The sequence below is a fragment of the Hippoglossus stenolepis genome, chromosome 19 (genome assembly GCF_022539355.2).
Source record: "Hippoglossus stenolepis isolate QCI-W04-F060 chromosome 19, HSTE1.2, whole genome shotgun sequence".
Lineage (NCBI taxonomy): Eukaryota > Metazoa > Chordata > Actinopteri > Pleuronectiformes > Pleuronectidae > Hippoglossus > Hippoglossus stenolepis.
The window spans coordinates 8,981,986-9,001,164 of NC_061501.1; the positions used below are offsets into that span (position 1 = coordinate 8,981,986).

The 19,179-nt window shown below is 45.5% G+C and overlaps 1 protein-coding gene across 1 annotated transcript in view; it reads left to right on the forward strand.

Moving 5' to 3' along the window:
- zfhx4 (zinc finger homeobox 4) overlaps positions 1-19,179 on the forward strand; it is an 82,693-nt gene that overhangs the window by 11,589 nt on the left and 51,925 nt on the right. The window contains exons 2-5 of the mRNA XM_035142087.2: positions 9,945-12,489; positions 12,917-13,129; positions 13,596-13,890; positions 15,647-16,188. Of these exons, the coding sequence (XP_034997978.1) occupies positions 9,991-12,489; positions 12,917-13,129; positions 13,596-13,890; positions 15,647-16,188 (3,549 nt within the window). The 5' untranslated portion in view covers positions 9,945-9,990. The remainder of the gene's footprint in view (positions 1-9,944; positions 12,490-12,916; positions 13,130-13,595; positions 13,891-15,646; positions 16,189-19,179) is intronic.

The following is a 19,179-nucleotide window of genomic DNA, read 5'->3' on the forward strand; positions in this document are numbered from 1 at the left end:
TCCCTACTTGTTCAGACCACGTTACAGCAATAATAAGCATTTGAAGACGCTGCTGTGAAACAAGGCATCGACTATACACTTTAAAAAGCACTATCCACTAGCTGCACCGCGGGCCTGTTTTTCGGTCAACTGATACTGATAGGCGTCTTTCACCAAATAGGGCAACATTTGTGACATTTTTTCCCCCTCTCCTAAAAAGGAATGAACTTTTGGCAGCACGTAGCGGGAGTTGCTACATTAGTTTGCAATGCCTCATATTAGGTTCCCAAATATCAGCGGAACTTAACTGCTCTTGCAAAACTGATTTCAGCGCTGGAAAAGTGCTTCATGTTAATAATTTCAGGCCGCTGAGCCCGTGACCAGGAAAGTATTTTAGGGCTATATCATTGCTGTTTTGTTTTTTTGGAGTCTTAAAATAAGTCACACGTACAAGTTGTTTCACAAGCAGCAGTGTTATCTTAACATAAAATAAGCAAAGGATCCGAGGCTGGATGTGGTTGATACAGCATAACCAGCCGTTTATATTTGCCAGGTGGATGTGAAACGTCTGCGTCAGAGACTGCTCCCTGTGTCTGTCTGTTGAGTGTGTGCTATCCTTGACTGACGTGGACAGTGTTTGCTTAACCTCTTCTGCGCTGCACTACCACGGCCTTGTCAATTTAAGTGTGTGTGTGTGTGTGTGTATGTGTGTGAGGGGGAGAGAGAGGGTGAAGGAGAGAGTCCAGCAATGGTAGCTTTCATTTTTCACTTCCCCAGCATATTTTTTTGCCAAACAAACCTGCTGAGAGGCAGAGTGAGAGATATCGAGGGGTCTGAATCAACACAAGCGAGAGATATTTGTAATGTCATTTTCCTGGACTGGTCTATAATGGTGGGCACCTGCAAGCTCCATAGAGAAAACATACATTTTAGAGTTTTCAAATCAGCGAATAATCCCAGCCCTAACCGAGCAACTGTCTTCAACACGCAAGAGCTTTCGCTTATTCACTGGAAGCACAGGCTTGACGCGAAACAGAGCCACATCAGAGTCTGTCCCACTACGCCACCTCGCTCTGTGACCACCACCTCAGCTTCTTAAAGGCTGAACTACGAGTCCCCAGACCCACCAAATTTCATATTTGCACCTTTTGTACAGTGTGGTATAAAAGGCACGACATTCCTGTTTTAACAGGCTGTGTGAAAGGGGCTTATAGTATTGCGGAGATGAGGTTGTGTGTGTGTGTGTGCGCGCGCAGTCCCATGCTTTTTGCCCCATCCAAAAGATAAGGTTGTGATTTACGTAACAGCTAAGCCCTTTCATATTGTGTATGTTGTACCTTACAAGAGCATGATGCGCAGGCTAGATTAATATTTATTTAGCGCAGGCAAATCAAGGATTAAGCAGTCATCATTTTAGCACTAATCCACGTCTCTGGTGAGATGCAGAGACAAAGAGAGGCAGATTACTAAACACATAACACCGCAAAACCACAATTAGTTGGTGACTCGCTCTCCCCAACTGGGCAGAAAAAGGGACCGACAGGAGATCGGCAAATGTGCACAAACACGCGCAAAGTTGCGTTTTACTTTACTTGCTCTCACAACCTATTGTTGTCGCTGTTTGTCTGCCTCTCTCTGACTTTTAACCACCCGTTCTCACCCTCCTTCCTTCAAAAGAATCCCTCTTTGAAATTAGCGGTGGTTTGTCTGATTCACTCATCTGACGTAAATGTGTCTCATGATCTTTCCACTGTCCGAACACACATGCGCACACACGCACACGCACACACTCACAGACACACACAGGCTGACTGACACACATGCGTGAGCAATGAATACTTCTTTCTTAGCTCCAACCACGTGGGAGAGGGACAGTTTGCTTATACTGTATGAGTCTATGTCTGTGTGTGTGTGTGTGTGTGTGTGTGTGTGTGTGTGTGTGTGTGTGTGTGTGTGTGTGTGTGTGTGTGTGTGTGTGTGTGTGTGTGTGTTATGAGAGTTACTTGGGAGTCTGTAAATAAAATTACATTCTTTGCTAATTGAGTTAAACTGCTTTGCTGGAGATGTGGCAAAAAAAAGATGAAAGCTCCCAGTGTATGTTTTGTGTTTGTGTGCCGCAAGTGTGTGTGTGTGTGTGTGTGTGTGTGAAGTTGAGTGCGTAGGGTGGTAATCCAGTTAGCTCTTAGCGCTCTAAAGTGGTAACCGAGGATACCGTGTGTGCATCGCCATAGTAAGGTATAACGTTAAGCACAGGCAGAACCAAATTTGGAAAAACAATGAACAAAGAGATGAAGCTGAAATTAAAAAAAAAAAGTGTGTGCGTGTGTTTGTGTGTGTGTGACTTCGTTCGTCGGAGTGTGTGTCGTCTGTAGGAGGGCACCCCTCACATGGGGAGCAACAACGAGGAAACAGCAAAGGGGCCAAATAGAGCACTGGAGGAACTGTTGCAGTGTAGCAAGAGGGGGCTGATATGAGAAAGGGGGGGTCCAAACCAGATGTGAGGGCGATTGAGAGAGAATAAAAAAGAGAGATAAATAAAAAAAAAAAGAATGAACAGACGTGTCATGCTGCGATAGAGAAAGACAGGCAGAAGCTCAGAGAGAGAGAGAATGCCATCCTCAGTTCCCCTTTGCCCTCCTTCCTCTCTCTCTCACCCGGCCACTGAATGCTAATAGCTTTTCTGCTTCACCCTCCACACACACACCACACACACACACACATAGGCGCACACATACACCCCCCCCCGTCCAATCCCTCCCCATGGACACTGCGGCATTGTTTGTGGCAGTGCTTCTATTCTTTCAAACTTAATTACCTTCTTGCCTTTTGTGGCGTCAGGGGCTGGAAGTTTTGCTCCGTGGCGCTGGAGGTCGTCACACATTCTTTTGGCGGTGCATTCCCTTAATCTTGAGGGTGGAGGTGGAGGTGGAGGGCGAGGGGGTGAGAGGGGGGTAAAGAGACAGAGGAGAAGAGTCTGGAGAGCAGAGCTTTTACCAGGGCGTGCTTCGAAGGTGGTTATAGTACACCACCACCACCGCCCGCACCCCCCGTGCACGTGTGCACGGTCATAATAGTCGGGGCATAGGCTGCCCTTTGTTTGTGCGGTTCATTTCCAATCAACCCTAATTAACTAGAGAGTGTTTCCAGATTGCCGGCAAAAGAAAAATCCCCCTTTTTTTTCACTCCCATTGGTCTTTGCTGTTTTGAGTTCGAGGAAGCGGAGGAAGAAAAAAAAAAAAAACTGGAGGCATTAGCTATGTAGATTGGCTTTGCCTTTGATGCTGGAAAAATCTTTAGCAAGGGCAGTAAGTGGTGACTGCGACCCGGCAGTGTCTGACTGTTTATTTTCATGTTTCAGTTTGAGTTTAGTTTGAAATATTGCCTCTTCAGAGGCGTGAGACTTGTGCATATATTTAGACTGGACTGTGTAAGCACAAAGTCCATTTGTAAAAATGTTAAATCCAGTCAAAGTTGTCTTTAATCCGTTAAACTTTGTCTCCATGAAGCCATACAAGCAGCGGATAAACAGTGGCATTGACTTTGGACCCACATCCAAAGAATCATAATGAAAAGCTGCTTAATGGAAATAGATGTAACTTGTGCTCTGTATACGCTTAATAGGATATTTTTTAGTGGACTGGAGCTCATGAGAGACTTTTCCCCCATCAGCCTGGCTGAAGTTAGGCTACGGTGAAATCTGATCCTAAATCAGATTTCAGGACTCATCAGTGGAGTGATACGACACTGACAGAGAGGGGGGAAAAGGCAAACATGACCTGTGGGTCCACAGTTCACTCATGTGGTCAACAAGTTTGTTTGTGCTTACTTGATTATTTTTGCTTCCCATTACGCTCTCATCTCACATATTGCTGCTTATATATTCTATGTTACCGAGATATATATAATTTTTTCTAACAATGGTCTATCAGCTATGGACCTCGGGGCGGTTGGGTGTAATGTTACCTGAGCAACCAATGAGACCAATTAACTTGTCATCAACCTGAGGGATAGAACCTGCATACCTGCTCCAGGAGAAGAGAAAAAGGCCACTTCCATCCTCTACATTTCTGCTCATTATCCTCGTTCCCCCTCCTCCTCTAAATCCCTCCATTCTTCTGCCTCCTTCCCTGCAAACCAAGATCATTGCTCATGTAGGCGTAATTTTGAGTTTGATTCGCTAAAAGGCATTTTTTTGCCGAGACGGTAATTTGTCGAACAAGATTCCTGTGCTAAATGGAGTGGCGCTTGCTTTAGGTGTCTGGGCTGCACCTTGCAATAATGATAAGGTGTCTCTTTGGTAATGAAGGCCTGTGCTCGCGAGGGAGAGGACAGGCCGACAGGAAAGGGTGTGGGGGCATGTGGAAGATCTCCTGCATATAACGTCTAATATTACACCTCCAGGCAAGAAAAAACAAGGGCTGCATAAAAACCTACGGTGAGGTTCAGAAGACACAGAAACAATTGGTCATGCACATATCCCCTCTTTCCTTCTCCTTTTTGCACTTTTCCTCCCCTGTCCTCTCTTTTAAGACTTTAAACCGAACGCATTAGGCCCTCTTCTGTAATTCTGTGCGTGTGCCTGTGCACGCATGCATCAGCGCTCTTTGCTCCTCTATCGCCTGCTCGCATTGTGAAGAGGGAGATAGTTCCCTCCTCCTTCATCCACTTTGTTTTTCTCATCCCTCCGTTTCTGCATGGCAACAAATAAACAGGTCTAATTAGACTAGAGTAGGCCTATTCATGGCACTGACAGTGGGAGATGGATGCAGGGGCTTTCACAGCGTCCTTCCCCTTTGTCTTTGGCTAATGCTTGGTGACATTTTGATAGAAGATTTGGTGTTAGACTGAGGGGCCACATGCAGAGAGAGGGATGACCTTCGAGGAGACCTCAAGGGGTGGACATATAGCCCTGTCTTCTGACTTTGTTGTTTGACTTTGCCGGGCTTTACGGGTCACCTTTAAGATTCAGCCAGGATTTAATTTCACCGCTTATTACATACACTCACATGTGTGTGAGGGGAAAATTTCAGAACTCAAGATGACCACGTCCCAAAGCACAGATCTGCCTAATTCCAGTGTTTACAGATGTTATAAATATTCACAGCGGCATTAACGGCGCTGTCTGCCCTTGCGTTAAAATGTCGGACAGTTAGCGACGACGAATTGGAACTCAGCAGATTCCCCGTGTAAACAAAGACGACAGTGTGGCGACGTTGCAATTACAGGTTTGGCATTTAACAGGCTGCGACTCTGGGTAATGTGCGATAGTCTTGACAGGAGGACAAAAGCAGGACGAGGACTAACTCACATTCGTGGGAGCTCAGCACCACAGGCCTGCACTGTGGACACTTTTTATGCCTCATGAGCACATTTATTTTGAGTGATCTGGCTTAAAAACATTGACATGCAGCGCCTGACAAATGTAGTTTTTACCTGTGTGGTGGTTTTCCTGCAACACATTTGTCCACATTCTGACTTTTTGTAGGATGCAACAACTTCTACCTGGGTGCTTTGCGAGTCAGCGAGAGAGAGAGAGAGAGAGCGAGAGCGGAAAAGTGGGAAGACGAAAAAAAAAAAAAGAAGGAAAAAAGCGGAGAAATCCCCTGCTTTTGACTGCCTCTCTGTCTCTGGGGGAGCTATGGAAAAGCAGATGGAGGGATATGGAAGAGAGAGAGAGAGTTGAGGGAAGAGAAGAGAGGGGGGGAGGAGAAAAACAATAGGCCAAGGAGTCTCTCAGCCCCTCTCTCCCATCAGAACTAGCAGTGTCCAAAGCAGGCATTCCTGGGCTATTATTTGCCTCTCACTGAATCTGATCTGCCACTTTAATTACCTTAGTGTGTGTGTGTGTGTGTCTGTCTGTGTGTGTGTTTGTGTGTGTCTGTGTGTGTCTAAGAGAGAGAGAGAGAGAGAGCCTGTGTGCATGTGCATGCGTGTGAAAGCAAAGGGGACATGCTTAATTAAAAAACAGAGGTGGGAGCGGCTCTGGCCATTTCTTTTGTTCTTCTGTTATAAGAAGGGGAACTGTTTCTGCGGTGTGGAGAAACCAGGGCTTTATTGTTAGTTTCTCACTCTCCCTTTATGTATCCCGTCCATCTATCGCTCTCTCTCCGGTGGAAGTAGCCTGGTTGGTTAGCAGAGCAAAGGAAACCAGTGGGGGACACAGAGAGCGAGCGAGAGAGAGCGAGCGAGAGAGGAGGGTTTCTTAGCGAGCGGTAACATGATCTGCCTTAAAAGAAGCAGTAGTGGGCACCGCTGCTGTGAAAGGTGTGAAGCCCGGGGAATGGAGCAAAATGAAAAGAAGCAAGCCGTATAATCTTTCCACCCATTTACTCTCGAGACGAAAATGTCACGTAATCAGCTTTCACAGAGCTCATTACAAGTTATTATTTAGATCTGCGCAAATCTAACAATCTCGCTCCCTCTGAGCTCAGGAAGGTAGACGAGGGAAAAACTCACTTGATTGCAAGACCAGACATCGTATTGTAATACTCCTCCGTACGGCCATGCTAAATTGACACATGCTGAATGGATCAGGATGCAAATGCAAAGAAGTTTGGAAAACATTAAGCACAAGTCACATGTTGTTACCTACTTTGTTTGCCAGTGTTCTGTCGGTGTAGCAGCAGAATTACTGGGTTGAATAAGAACCAGAGGTAACAAATTAATGGACGCGTTATTACGTTATCGTTGGCAGGCGGTGCGCGTGTAAACAGCTGCTAACCTGTTAGCATTAGGGGTGATATATCAGTGCCAAGTGCTTAACACGTTGGCTTATCCATAAGACATAATTCCATACTTAAAGTGTTCGGAGATGCATAATTCATAAAGTGCGGTGTTTTATGTCCGAGCTACAATTCAAAGGGGTTGCTCCCCAAATGAAATAAGCAGTCGAGTGACACCACTGACAAGTAGTAAATCCTGTCGTATGCATCGCATTAGCTCTAAAAACCCGCTGCTTCTGAACAGTTTTACACTCAATCACGTTTAACGCAAGCCACGGTGAGAGGGACGCTGGTGGTAAAATAAAAACTAAATGTATATGTTCGACGGCAGGGGCAGGCCGGCCGTGTTGTTTTGGTGCAGAGCGTAATGAATGAATTATGGTAGAAAAAAAGAAACTGAGAGAGTGGTAATTTGAGTGGAGCCTTTATTTTATCTTCTTTTTTTTTTCCCCCACACAGCCAAATTAATCTTGTTTTATTCTGCTGCCATATAACAGCAGTGCAGCTAAAGATGAAGATATATACGTTTATGGAGAATCTGTGTCTGTTAATGCCGTGCGTTCTCATGGCATGACGCATGTTTGGCCTGCTTCCGCTCCTCGCCTGCTCAGAATGCAGAGCTAATTGCCATTAATGTCTTTGCAAGTGTGAGTTAACATGCAGACAGGTGTGCAGCGTGGGCCCCTATAGGTGTCTCCGTACGTGTTTTAAGTGTCGGCCCTATAGGTGTCTCTGTGTGTAGACCATACTTGTCTTCTTGCTGTGACAGTCATGTGGTGTTTACTGCATTTGGAGACAGGTATATTAGTATATTAAACACAGGTATTTTAGTCACAAAAATGTAACGATTTTCAAGAGATGGCAGACAATTTACACTCCAAGTAGTAAACACCATTGATTTAAATACTTTTGAAATGTTGAAAATGTTACTAATGTTTAAACTAGATCAATGTTTTACCCCTAACTTTCCAAAGTTATGCTCAGAGGACTATTTTGTATTGATACACACAGGCTGCACAGACGAGCATAAAAATTCATTTTCTGCTCCTTGTGAATTTTTCTTTAATCTCGCAAATAGAGACACAGAAACGGAGTGAGACACGGAAAGGAGGGGGGGGGTGGGGAAAGCATAATTTCTCTCTTTTAATCTATCACTAGTCCCCATGGAATCATCTCCGGGATATGTCAGATTAGACCTGATTATAGCGCGTGCACACACACACATGCACCCACAAACATACTCACACACATTTGATTTCCTACCTCACGCTTTTACTGTCCCTCCCACTGGCTTTGTTTAGCCCTGGATTGATGCGGATTAATCCTCTAATTGCTTTGTAGCTTTGTTGTGATGGCGAGGGAGTGTAGGAAAAGAGAGAGAGAATTAAGCAGCAGGTGGATTGGGTTAAAGGTTAACATGGCTCTTTAAAGCTTTCTTTTAATGCCAGCTCATTTACACGCAAGCATCTGAAAGGCGCTGGTACTGTATCAAGTGGAGAGACACTGCCGTGGACAACTCGTTTTCATTTGTGGCGTTTCGCTGAGTAAGAAAGCGTTATCCTCTGAGTAGTAATGAAGATTCCATTCTCAATCTTTTAGTCTCTTTATCTTTATATCCCGATGTGGTTGTGACGCTGTTGTTTCTACTTGCTCTCATGATGAGAAATTAAGCCTGAGATTACACAATGACATGATTTTGGGGTGCCCTGTGTTTGTGGGTTTAGGAGACTCCTACTCTACGTTCTGCGCGCAAGTGTGTTTGTGTGCGCCTTTGCATTTGTGCCTTGTTGTGAAAAGCCAAGAGATTGGAGTAGCGAGGGGTTGAGAGATGGGCAGCCGCCCAGGATTGATAACATCTCACTGGTATTCCAAACATCATTCCTCATGGAAGCTTGTTCCTCTCTCTCTCTCTCTCTCTCTCTCTCTCTCTCTCTCTCTCTCTCTCTCTCTCTCTCTTTCCTGTTATGCTCCTGCATGAAGAAAAACACATGGATGAAATATTCTTTAATTTCCCGATGTATTCCTGTGTGAGATCCTCCCCTCCGATATTTCCCCAGCCGGCAGCATTCTGCATTTCCACATGTTCAAGCGCAGTCGTGCACTTAGCAGAATGACCATATTCAGTGTCTTACTTCTCTTGTCCGCACAGAGACAGTCATACCTTCGGGGCATTAATAGGTTAATAGGTGCTGCCTAATTAGCAACTCCTGACTGGTAAGAACATGCCAAGACCGATTTAGCCAGTGATTGAGGAATCTTAAAGGCAGACACTAACCTTTCTGCCTATGTGTTTTTTTGATGGACTAATGTGCGTTATTCTTTTCAAAACTGCCCCTTTGAGGGTTTGCAGAGCCAGTATGTTCTAGCCTGAAATCATTATCTTATATCACAGCATACCTGGGACACAAAAGACGCAAATCTGCTTTCAAAATAGCTTTCAGTGTTGCACAGTGGTATGACGATCAAAGAGTCTTTTTAACTGGCTGCCATGGAAGCTGCTTCATTCATTTATACCTTATTTCCCCTGTTTCCAAGCCCTGGTCCCTGGGGTCAATAGAAGACGAAACCTTTTTTTTAAGAATGGGCTTTTTTTCTGTGGTTGTTACAAACTATCTCAATCTGTCACATGTAAGACATATATGCAGGTGGGAACAGTTAATGGTTCTCCACTTTTTAAAAAGTTCTCCTGGTGCTAGCTTATTGTATTTTGCAGTGGTAAGCAATGTAGAGGTAGACATCTGTCATGTTTTGTTCCATCTAACCTCCAACTGAGGAGCTTTTGGTGTGTACGATCCAGAGTGGATTGGATTAGTATTGAAGGAGGAAGTGTCTTCCAAAACATTTGCCACGATCATTCCCGACAGCATTCAAGACACTGCCAAATTACTGGAGTTGATTTGTGAGGATATTCTGCAGGGGAAAAAAACTCATGTGGCCCTGATAAACATTCTCTCACTGGGACAATAACTCATACTTGAGGAAAACACAAACATATGCTCTTTGGACTGGTTAAAATAACTGATCACTGCTTCCAGTGTTAAAATCAACACCCTCTGCTTTAAGAATCAATCTTATCTGAATGAGACCATGAATGCAATTGAAACTGAGAATGAACGATGTGTGAGTTGGAATTAATTACAATAAAGTAGTTGGTGTTTTAGATGTAGCCTAAGATATATGATGTTAAACAACATTTACTAAATCTGTCGTCCTTTCTTTATTTCTGTTTTCTTCCCGACTCAGGTCCCTGTTAGGCTGGATGAGATGAGATCCCTATGTAGTGGTCATCATGGCAACTTGTGACTCTCCCCCTATGGTGTCGTCACGGCAGCAGGAACATGGTGGCCAGAGGTTGGACGCTGCTGCCGAGGACAACTCCCTCATGGCCATGGAGACCAGTGTCGCCAACAGCAACAACGCCAACAACAACAACCAATCATCACCTGCCGCCGTTAGAGAGCCGGAGAATGGCCTTGGACAGCCTGTTGTGACCCCGCTGACGTCCACTGTTACCCCCACCACTGTCAGTGCAACCACCAACCCTCTAACTGAACAGAGTCGGAGAGAAAGCTTTACTACCAGTAACAAAGGGAGTGTTGCTGGGACTTTACCAGGAGTAGGAGGAGGAGCAGTTTTGGGTTCGGACTGTTTTGCCCCAGCCACATCTCCCGTGGCGCCGGCAAAGGAGATCCCCTGCAACGAATGTTCTAATTCCTTCTCCAGTTTACAAAAATACATGGAGCACCACTGCCCCAATGCCCGTCTGCCTACCCTTGGAGGTCACGAGGAGGGTGAGGAGGTTGAAGGGATGGTAGGGGATGAGAGTGAAGATGAAGGAGAGCGTGAGGTGGGTGGTGCAGAAATGGGGGAAATGAACAGTGAGGTGGAAATGGAAGAGGATAGCGATGTGGAGAATCTGTGTGGTGATATCATCTACCAGCCCGATGGCTCTGCCTTCATCCTGGAGGACTCCAAAGAGCAGCGTGGCAACCAGGGGGGACTCTCTGGGTCTCTCCAATTCAGGGGCCTGCTGTCCCCCCAAACCTTCCCCAGTGTCCAGGCCTGCAGTGGCCAGAGTGGCCTGAGCCCAGGGGGGGAGCGGTTGGAGCAGCCCGCTGCACCCATGTCCTTCTACCCCCAGATCATAAACACCTTCCACATCGCCTCATCCCTGGGGCCTAAATCCCTAGTGACTGACCACCCCTCCTTCCCAAATACCTCAGCTGGAGGGCTGGTGGGCGCTGGTCCCATGTTGCACAGTTTCCGTGTCTATGACCTCCGCCACAAGAATGACAAAGACTATCTTACAGCGGATGGTGCAGCCAAAAACTCCTGTGTGTCCAAAGATGTCCCTAACAATGTGGACTTGTCCAAGTTTGAGGGCTGCGTTGCTGATGGGCGGCGGAAGCCTGTGCTGATGTGTTTCCTGTGCAAGCTGTCTTTTGGCTACAGCCGTTCCTTCGTGACACACGCTGTCCATGACCACCGTATGACCCTGAATGATCAGGAGCAGAAACTGCTGAGCAACAAGCATGTCTCTGCCATCATCCAGGGCATCGGCAAGGACAAAGAACCTCTTATAAGCTTTCTGGAACCAAAAAAATCCCCCAACTCTGTGCTACCCCACTTTCCTACACCTGCCAACTTCCTAGGGCCAGACACGGGGCTCCGTGGATTGTGGAATGCTTTCCACAGTAGTGGGGAGAATGCAGATTCCCTTCAGGCAGGATTTGCCTTCCTGAAGGGCAGTGCCAGCAGCTCCTCCAATGACCAAATCCCCCGAACCCAAACCATGCCAAAGGCTGAGACCAACCCAAACCTCGGGGGAGGGGCTGGTGCCCACAGAACCTCCAGCGGGAGTTCTGCTGCTGCTGCCACTGCTGGTAACCTGGAAGGTCGGAACTCTGATAGTGACTGCAAAGGCTACGTTAGGGACACATGCACTTTGCAACCCAATGGGCCGGACCTGAGCCAGTACCCGCTTATCAAGCGGGAGCCCGGTGTAGTGGGAGGAGAAAGTTCAGAGCAGGATGAGGATGCTTACTCCAATGGTGGTGGAGTAGAAATGGAGGCAGACGAGGAGGAGGAGCGGGCCATGAACATGGCCATGACAGGCCAGCGGGCCGACAGCACCAGTAGCAAAGATTTCCCTCTCTTAAACCAAAGTATTTCCCCCCTTTCCAACAGTGTGCTAAAGTATAATAGTGACAGCAAAGGCCCTGCCTCAACCTCCTCTTCCTCCCTGCCTGTGTGTGAGAAGCTAGAGATGGAGAAGAGCCGCCTGTCCACTGCCCTGGCAGCTGCCAGAGAGCGGGAGAGCAGCAACGATTCAACCAGTGAAACCCTGGCAGGACGTGATGGGTCGTCGCCATCCTCCCACCCCCTTGACATGATGATGTTGCGCAGAGATGATGAGAGTCCAGGGCCTCTGTATCAACACACAGGAAATCCAAGTACGCCTGGAACTCCAGGGACGCCCGGTACCCCTGGTCCAGGTGAAGGATCACCTGGTAGTGGGGTGGAGTGCCCAAAGTGTGACACAGTCTTGGGATCCTCACGGTCACTGGGAGGGCATATGACGATGATGCATTCACGCAACTCCTGCAAGACGCTGAAGTGTCCCAAGTGTAACTGGCACTACAAGTACCAGCAGACGCTGGACGCTCACATGAAGGAGAAACATCCAGAGTCTGGTGGATCATGTGTGTACTGCCGCACAGGACAGCCTCATCCTCGTTTAGCCAGGGGCGAAAGCTATACCTGTGGATACAAGCCTTTCCGCTGCGAGGTCTGTCCATCAAATTTTTTTATCTCTATGGATTTTTGTTTTCCCTTTACATTTTATGTTCCTAATATTTTTTTTAGGTTGGATTTTATAAGCTACCTTTTGTCTTTGATGTAACCTAAGGTTTTGTTCTACATGTTAATAGAAAATATTTATTGTAATCTTAGCAATACAATGCCATTTGTTTTTGTAGCCAATTTGAGTCACAGGCATCTGGCCAGTAATGGTAATCACTACAACAGGACATCTTTGCTTGATTGGAAATTCAATGTCAAGGCAGGAAAGGAGAAATTCAATATGTTTGTCTTCCTCTTTGTGTCAACAGCTTTCAGGTCAAAGATCTGAATTGTGATACTTAATCATCTATGATATTTGTTCAAAATGCATATAACATTCATCATGCATCACTGTATTAATTCTTACCCTTTAGGTGTGCAACTACTCAACCACCACCAAAGGCAACCTTAGCATCCACATGCAGTCGGACAAGCATCTGAACAATGTACAAACGCTCCAGAATGGTGGCACTGAGACACCATACAACCACAGCCATGCCAACCCTGTGCCCAGTGTCAGCCTTGTTGGAGGCTGCGGTGTACCCTCGCCATCCAAACCCAAACAGAAGCCCACTTGGCGCTGCGAGGTAATGAAACAAACAGAGAATGTGGCAGCAACATACCAATTTGCTTGTTGCACTGTCCACACAATGAGCCAGTTATACCACTCTGCGTCACTGGGTCTATTATTTTTCTTGGCCACATCATCTGACCCCTGGTCATTATACAACGGATTTTCTCACACATTCTAGCATTATCCGCAAGTATTGCAGAAACCCTAAGAAATTTCATGATTATGGATGCATTACTAAAATGCCTACATCAGTGTTATTTTGTGGATAAGGTATTAAGATGTTTTTATCGCAGTCTCTGTTGTTATACTATTGCTGTTATTTGTAGTATTATATGAAAGTAAATAATACATTAACTATAGTTTTAATAAATAATTCTAGTTATTCATTACATTTGAAATTTAAGTTAAATATAATGCTGTGATAATAAACTAGTTCAGATGCTCTTTAACATTTAATTCACCCCACCTTGTTCCGATAGGTGTGCGACTATGAGACCAACGTGGCGAGGAACTTGCGAATCCATATGACCAGTGAGAAACACATGCACAACATGATGCTGCTGCAGCAGAACATGAAGCAGATCCAGCACAGCCTCCATCTGGGCCTGGCCCCGGCCGAGGCAGAGCTCTACCAGTACTACCTGGCTCAAAACATGGGCCTGGCAGGAGTGAAGCTGGAGAGCCCAGCTGGCAGCAGTGGCCCAGATGCCCAGATGATGATTAACCCATTCCAGCTAGATCCGGCGACCGCGGCTGCTCTTGGATCGGGTCTCGGTAAGTGACACTGTGGCTTGAATGAAACACAAGGATGCATATGTCTGACAAGTTTTACATACCGAAGGTGTGACAAAGCACTAAATAGGGTCCTTTTACATTTTTTTGCCCTCAAGCTTTTTTCTTTTTTTCTTTTCTTGTGCTCATCTTTCACTTAGTCACTTTTATCTCTTTCATCACATGTATCTGGGTATTGTTTTTATCTTTGTGCCTTTTCCTCATCGCTCTCCATTTTTCTCCCTGCCCTCTCACCTTCTCCTTCTCTGCGCCCATCCTTTTTGCCTCGCCTCCCCCCCCGCTGCACCCTCGCTGTCTCTTTCTCTTTCCCTCTTATCTCCTCTCTCATATTGTCCCTCTGTCATTGTCTCCTTTCTTTGACCCCTCTCACTGATTAAAAAATGATTATGAGACGCCACATGAGAATTATTCTTAATCTTTCAATTGTAATTTTCTTAAGTCAGCTTAATCCCCTCCATACACACCCCACCCTACCTTCCCTCGCCCTGGAGAGAGCGCACACGCACACGTACACACATATACACACACACTCTCTCACACAGCAGGAAGCGGATTCCCGTAGGAGTGAGGGAGATTTAACAATGACCCTGCAGTGTTACACACCCACTCCCTCCTCTAGTGTGGAGGTCACAGCCCAGCCAGCAGATGTACTCGCAGTGAATTACACTCATAACACACAGCTCCCCATAGTGAGTGCAGCTGTACATAGGTTTAGACGGTGTGAGCAGAATATTTACTCAGTGTTTTCAAATACTCACACACACACACACACGCACAAAATGCATGCACGGATACATATGTTTACATGCTTATATGCAGAGACACAATGTCAGATGTACACCAAATTTGTTGGACACAATTTGCATCCATGTTCTGGACACAAAATACAAACACACTGTTAGTCATCCACTAATTGTTCTTACTAGCTGCATTCAAAATAAAAAAAAATAAAAATGAATACGTAGCTGTTAAATCCACTGTTCTCCAAACACTGAAATATTATCCAGAAAAAAAGACATGATGAGCTCCTGGTAACTTGCACACAGAGACAATGAAGGGATCAAACGAAAGAGTTAATTACATTTGTATGAATAGCAGATCTGTTTTATTTTTTTTCATCCGGTGGGTGGGTGGGGAGAAGAAAAGAGAGGAAAACGTGTGTAATGCATTGATCAGCTTTCTCAAATCTGTGTGTCAATGGGAGAAAAGCCTGGAGCCCTGAAACCGACGTCCCACCATCGCCGAGAGCAGTAATTAAAGCTACCTGATGAGCGAGTTAGCAAGTTGAAAAGGATGATTGTAATTGATCCCGATTCAATCCTATTAGGGTTTTTTATAGACAAGACTTTGTAAGGAGCCCTAGTCCTCTGTGCGGCTTTATTTTATCAAATCCTTTTGTGTGGGGGAGGCCTGCATAGAAGACTCACTTTTCTCTCCACACTTAATTTCATTAAATAAAAAGAGCCTTTTCTCTTTCTCTCCGTCCTTTATCCCTCCACATGCATGTGAGCCTTTCGTTTTCACCAGAGCTTTGTCTTTCTGTCATACCGCTTTGTTTTTATGTACCACTCGTCCTGCTGTGCATACCGTCTGCTTTTCCGGCTGACATGTTATCCCTCTGTGCTTCCATGTGTGTAACTCTACTTGAGGCTCGACCATTTAAACTCCTCTCTGTCTCCCTTTTTCCTTTCACTGTCTAACATGATTTTTTATTTTATTTTGCTCATTTTCTCCACAGTGAATAGCGACCTGTCAGCTGAGCTGCGTCTTGCCAGTGGTCAACTGATGGCAGATGACCTGTCCCTGGTGTCCTCGGGCGGATGTGGGGGCATGTCCTCATCAGACCCCTCCCTGTCCTCCCTGTCGCCGCCCATCAACGACCCCTCGCTGCGCCTCTACCAGTGCGCCGTGTGCAACTGCTACTCCACGGACAGCCTGGAGGTCCTCAACGCCCACGTCAGCGCCGAGCGCTCCTTGCCCGAAGAGGAGTGGCGCTGCGTGGTGGGCGACGTCTACCAGTGCAAGCTCTGCAGCTACAACACGCAGCTCAAGGCCAACTTTCAGCTGCACTGCAAGACAGACAAGCACATGCAGAAGCACCAGCTGGTGGCCCACATCAAGGAGGGAGGCAAAGCCAACCAGTGGAGATTAAAGTGTGTGGCCATTGGCAACCCGGTGCACCTCAAGTGCAACGCCTGTGACTACTACAGCAACAGCGTGGATAAACTGAGGCTACATGCCACCAACCAGAGGCACGAGGCAGCCATCCGTCTCTACAAGGTAAAGAAAAACACATTTACCGTTCGTGAGTGTCCTGCAGAAACATTCCTCCTCTCGATTGTTGGAAAAAAAAATATCATTGATATAAAAAAACTACATGTGAGTAAGAAAATCTAAATATATTCTGAGGTTAAATAGTTTTTGCAGGACACTGACATCATATTAATACCACACAATGCATTTCTTACAGTTTATACATCTGATGGGAGCTCCACTCATATTTCGTTTGGACTCAGAAAGCTGATACATGTTTTTGTTTACAAAGAATTTGCCCCCAACCTCTTAACCACAGCCTCACATGGATTAACAACAAAAAAGTTCCCATGAAAATGGAATGACAGAGATGGGGGGGGGAAAAGGTCACCGTACCCAGGATGATTTTCATCAGCTATGGGTAAATTATCTGCCTGTGACCGGCCGGCACTACTGTTGCCATTAATTATACAGAAGTCACGTACTGTCAGCGAGTTTCAGATGATTCGCAGTTTTGATTTTCTTCAGCTGCTTGTTATTCAAGCTGTAAATAATTCTGGAATAATTCAAGAATTTGTTTTCAGGATAAGGGTGTGGACGCGTATTAAGATCTGTTGTGTGGGAACAGTTGTACAATGAAAGTGGATCCTACCACATTCTATACATATAACTTTTGATATGTCATGCTGAGGTGAGGCACAGATACACACATACAATATTCTTTGAAACTGATGTTTCCAGACACCCACACATTGTTTACATTATCATTCATGTACACAGAGGTACAGCACTCCTTGTTTTTTAGGCCGCTAGCTCAACATATTTTTTTCCTTAGTTGCGACTGGGGCAGGGTTTACACACCAGTTGCCCATCGGAGCGGCAAACTAACACACGTGTCTCTTACTTAACTAATTAAACTCTTCACACTCTGAGAAATCAACCGTTTCTTGCGGAGAAATCCCAACACAGCCGATATTTGGCATCTCCCTTTCCTCCCATATATTTAAGGTGATTTAGTTTGTCAGACGTCTCCTTCAGCTTAATAGGATGCTGTTACATTTCCGAGGCCTTGACCTACAGGACAGGATCAAGTGCATTACATTAATGAGGATTTCTTTACTACTGTATGCAACATTTGGCTGTGGTAGGTGTTTGTGAGTGTGTGTGTGTGTGTGTGTGTGTGTGTGTGTGTGTGTGTGTGTGTGTGTGTGTGTGTGTGTGTGTGTGTGTGTGTGTGTGTGTGTGTGTGTGCCTCAGATGTAGAAACGGAGGAAATAAAAAGATACGTTGAAATTATATTCAATTTAAATTATATATTGATATATTAAATGTGTATTATATCAAAGAGATTCAGCTGTATTTGACAAAAGGCTGACGTAAGACAGGATGAGATGCAACAGAGATTCTGGTTGAAATTTGAATCAGCAAAATTAAATTTACAAAAAGAGTCTTATTCTTTACAGTTCCACTAGACTTTATTCAATTATTTGTGGGGCCTGCGTTTGCACACTAACATTTGAGGAGCTGGATTTATTTGGAAATCTGTGACTGATTCTTACGGATCCAAAGCTTGCCTGGATTAAGCACGCTGGCATTCTTAGGGTTATTTAAAACAGTCGTAGTTGACTTAAACAGGATGTACATATTGACACGGGATTGGCCGACGGTCTGGCAGAGGCTGAACTTGGCATTGGATGAGTTGGAGATGTCTGTCCTAAGGGATTGTTTGCTAATTGCATTGAAATGTGGTACATCTCTAAATTCTTAACAAAAAAGTATATACATCCTCGACTTTGGCCGACATTAGCTGAACCCTAAACTATAGGACTAACTCGATTAGTAGGACCTTCTCGGGTGTGTGTGTGTGTGTGTGTGTGTGTGTGTGTGTGTGTGTGTGTGTGTCATGCTTTTCAGAGTTTTGAGACACTTCTGGAAGCCTTATTAGTTGATTTAATGACGCAATAGCCAAATAGGTTACCATGGCTGTGCTGCACATCGGACGTCATGCAAAGAAGGCTATTTATATCAGTCGCGATTTTATGTGCAAACCCAAGAAGCACAATCAACAGTGCAGAAATGAAAGAGAGCGGTTTGTCTGAACTTACTCCTAATTTAGGCCGTGCAAGAAAAGAAGGGCGTGTCCTCCGCAAGCACCAGTTTAGACAAGGCAAGCGAGGGTCATCCCAATGCCCCCTCTGTGCACTCGTACACCCCTGTACGTCATCTACCCACCCACCTACCCCACAGGCCTCAACAAATCTGTTCCACAGATGACGCTTTTAATGCCTCTGGCAGAAATCCCACTATTTTACCCTTGGACATGTGGTAGTAAAGCAAGAGAGAGAGGGGGAGGGAGGAAAAGCGCCGAGCAGCGGAGCAAGAGCAAGAGGAAAAAAAAGTCATTTCTTTATTTGACCAGAAAAACACCTCTCCTTTTATGTATTGGCAGAGGTGAAAAGCACATGGGGATGGAGGTAGCTTGGCGAGGGCGCATAAAAGATCCAAGTGTTGACGACTTTACCATCTGGTTTTTTGGAAACACAGAATATCTTTATGGCATGGGAAACCATTTGAAGATACAAACAAAAAGCATATTCAGGAGATTTTATGGCTGCTTTGTAGCAGCACTGCAGTACTTCTGAGGGGAATTGAGAGTTTAAAAGTGGTTTTTTTTTCTTTCTTTCCCAGACTTTGAAACAGCACAAGGAAAATGACATTAGCAGCACATGCACATCAAGTCATATGGTGTCCAGGGCACAACAGGTGGCGCAGGAAGCTGAGACCTTATATGGAATAAGCGGACATCAGCGATTTGCTGGTTTTTGGAGAGGAACGGCAGGGAATCTGATTGGTCCCTTGTTCGGTTTTAATGAGAATACTTCCACACGGGGTGCTTTTCCAGTTAGTTGCAAATGAAACGTGTGTATCGAGCCTCGCTTTAGTATTATCACAGCTGTCAAACGTTGTAAATGACAAAATGGAATATGTCTTAACGTTTGTCTGTGAGCGGCCTGTGAA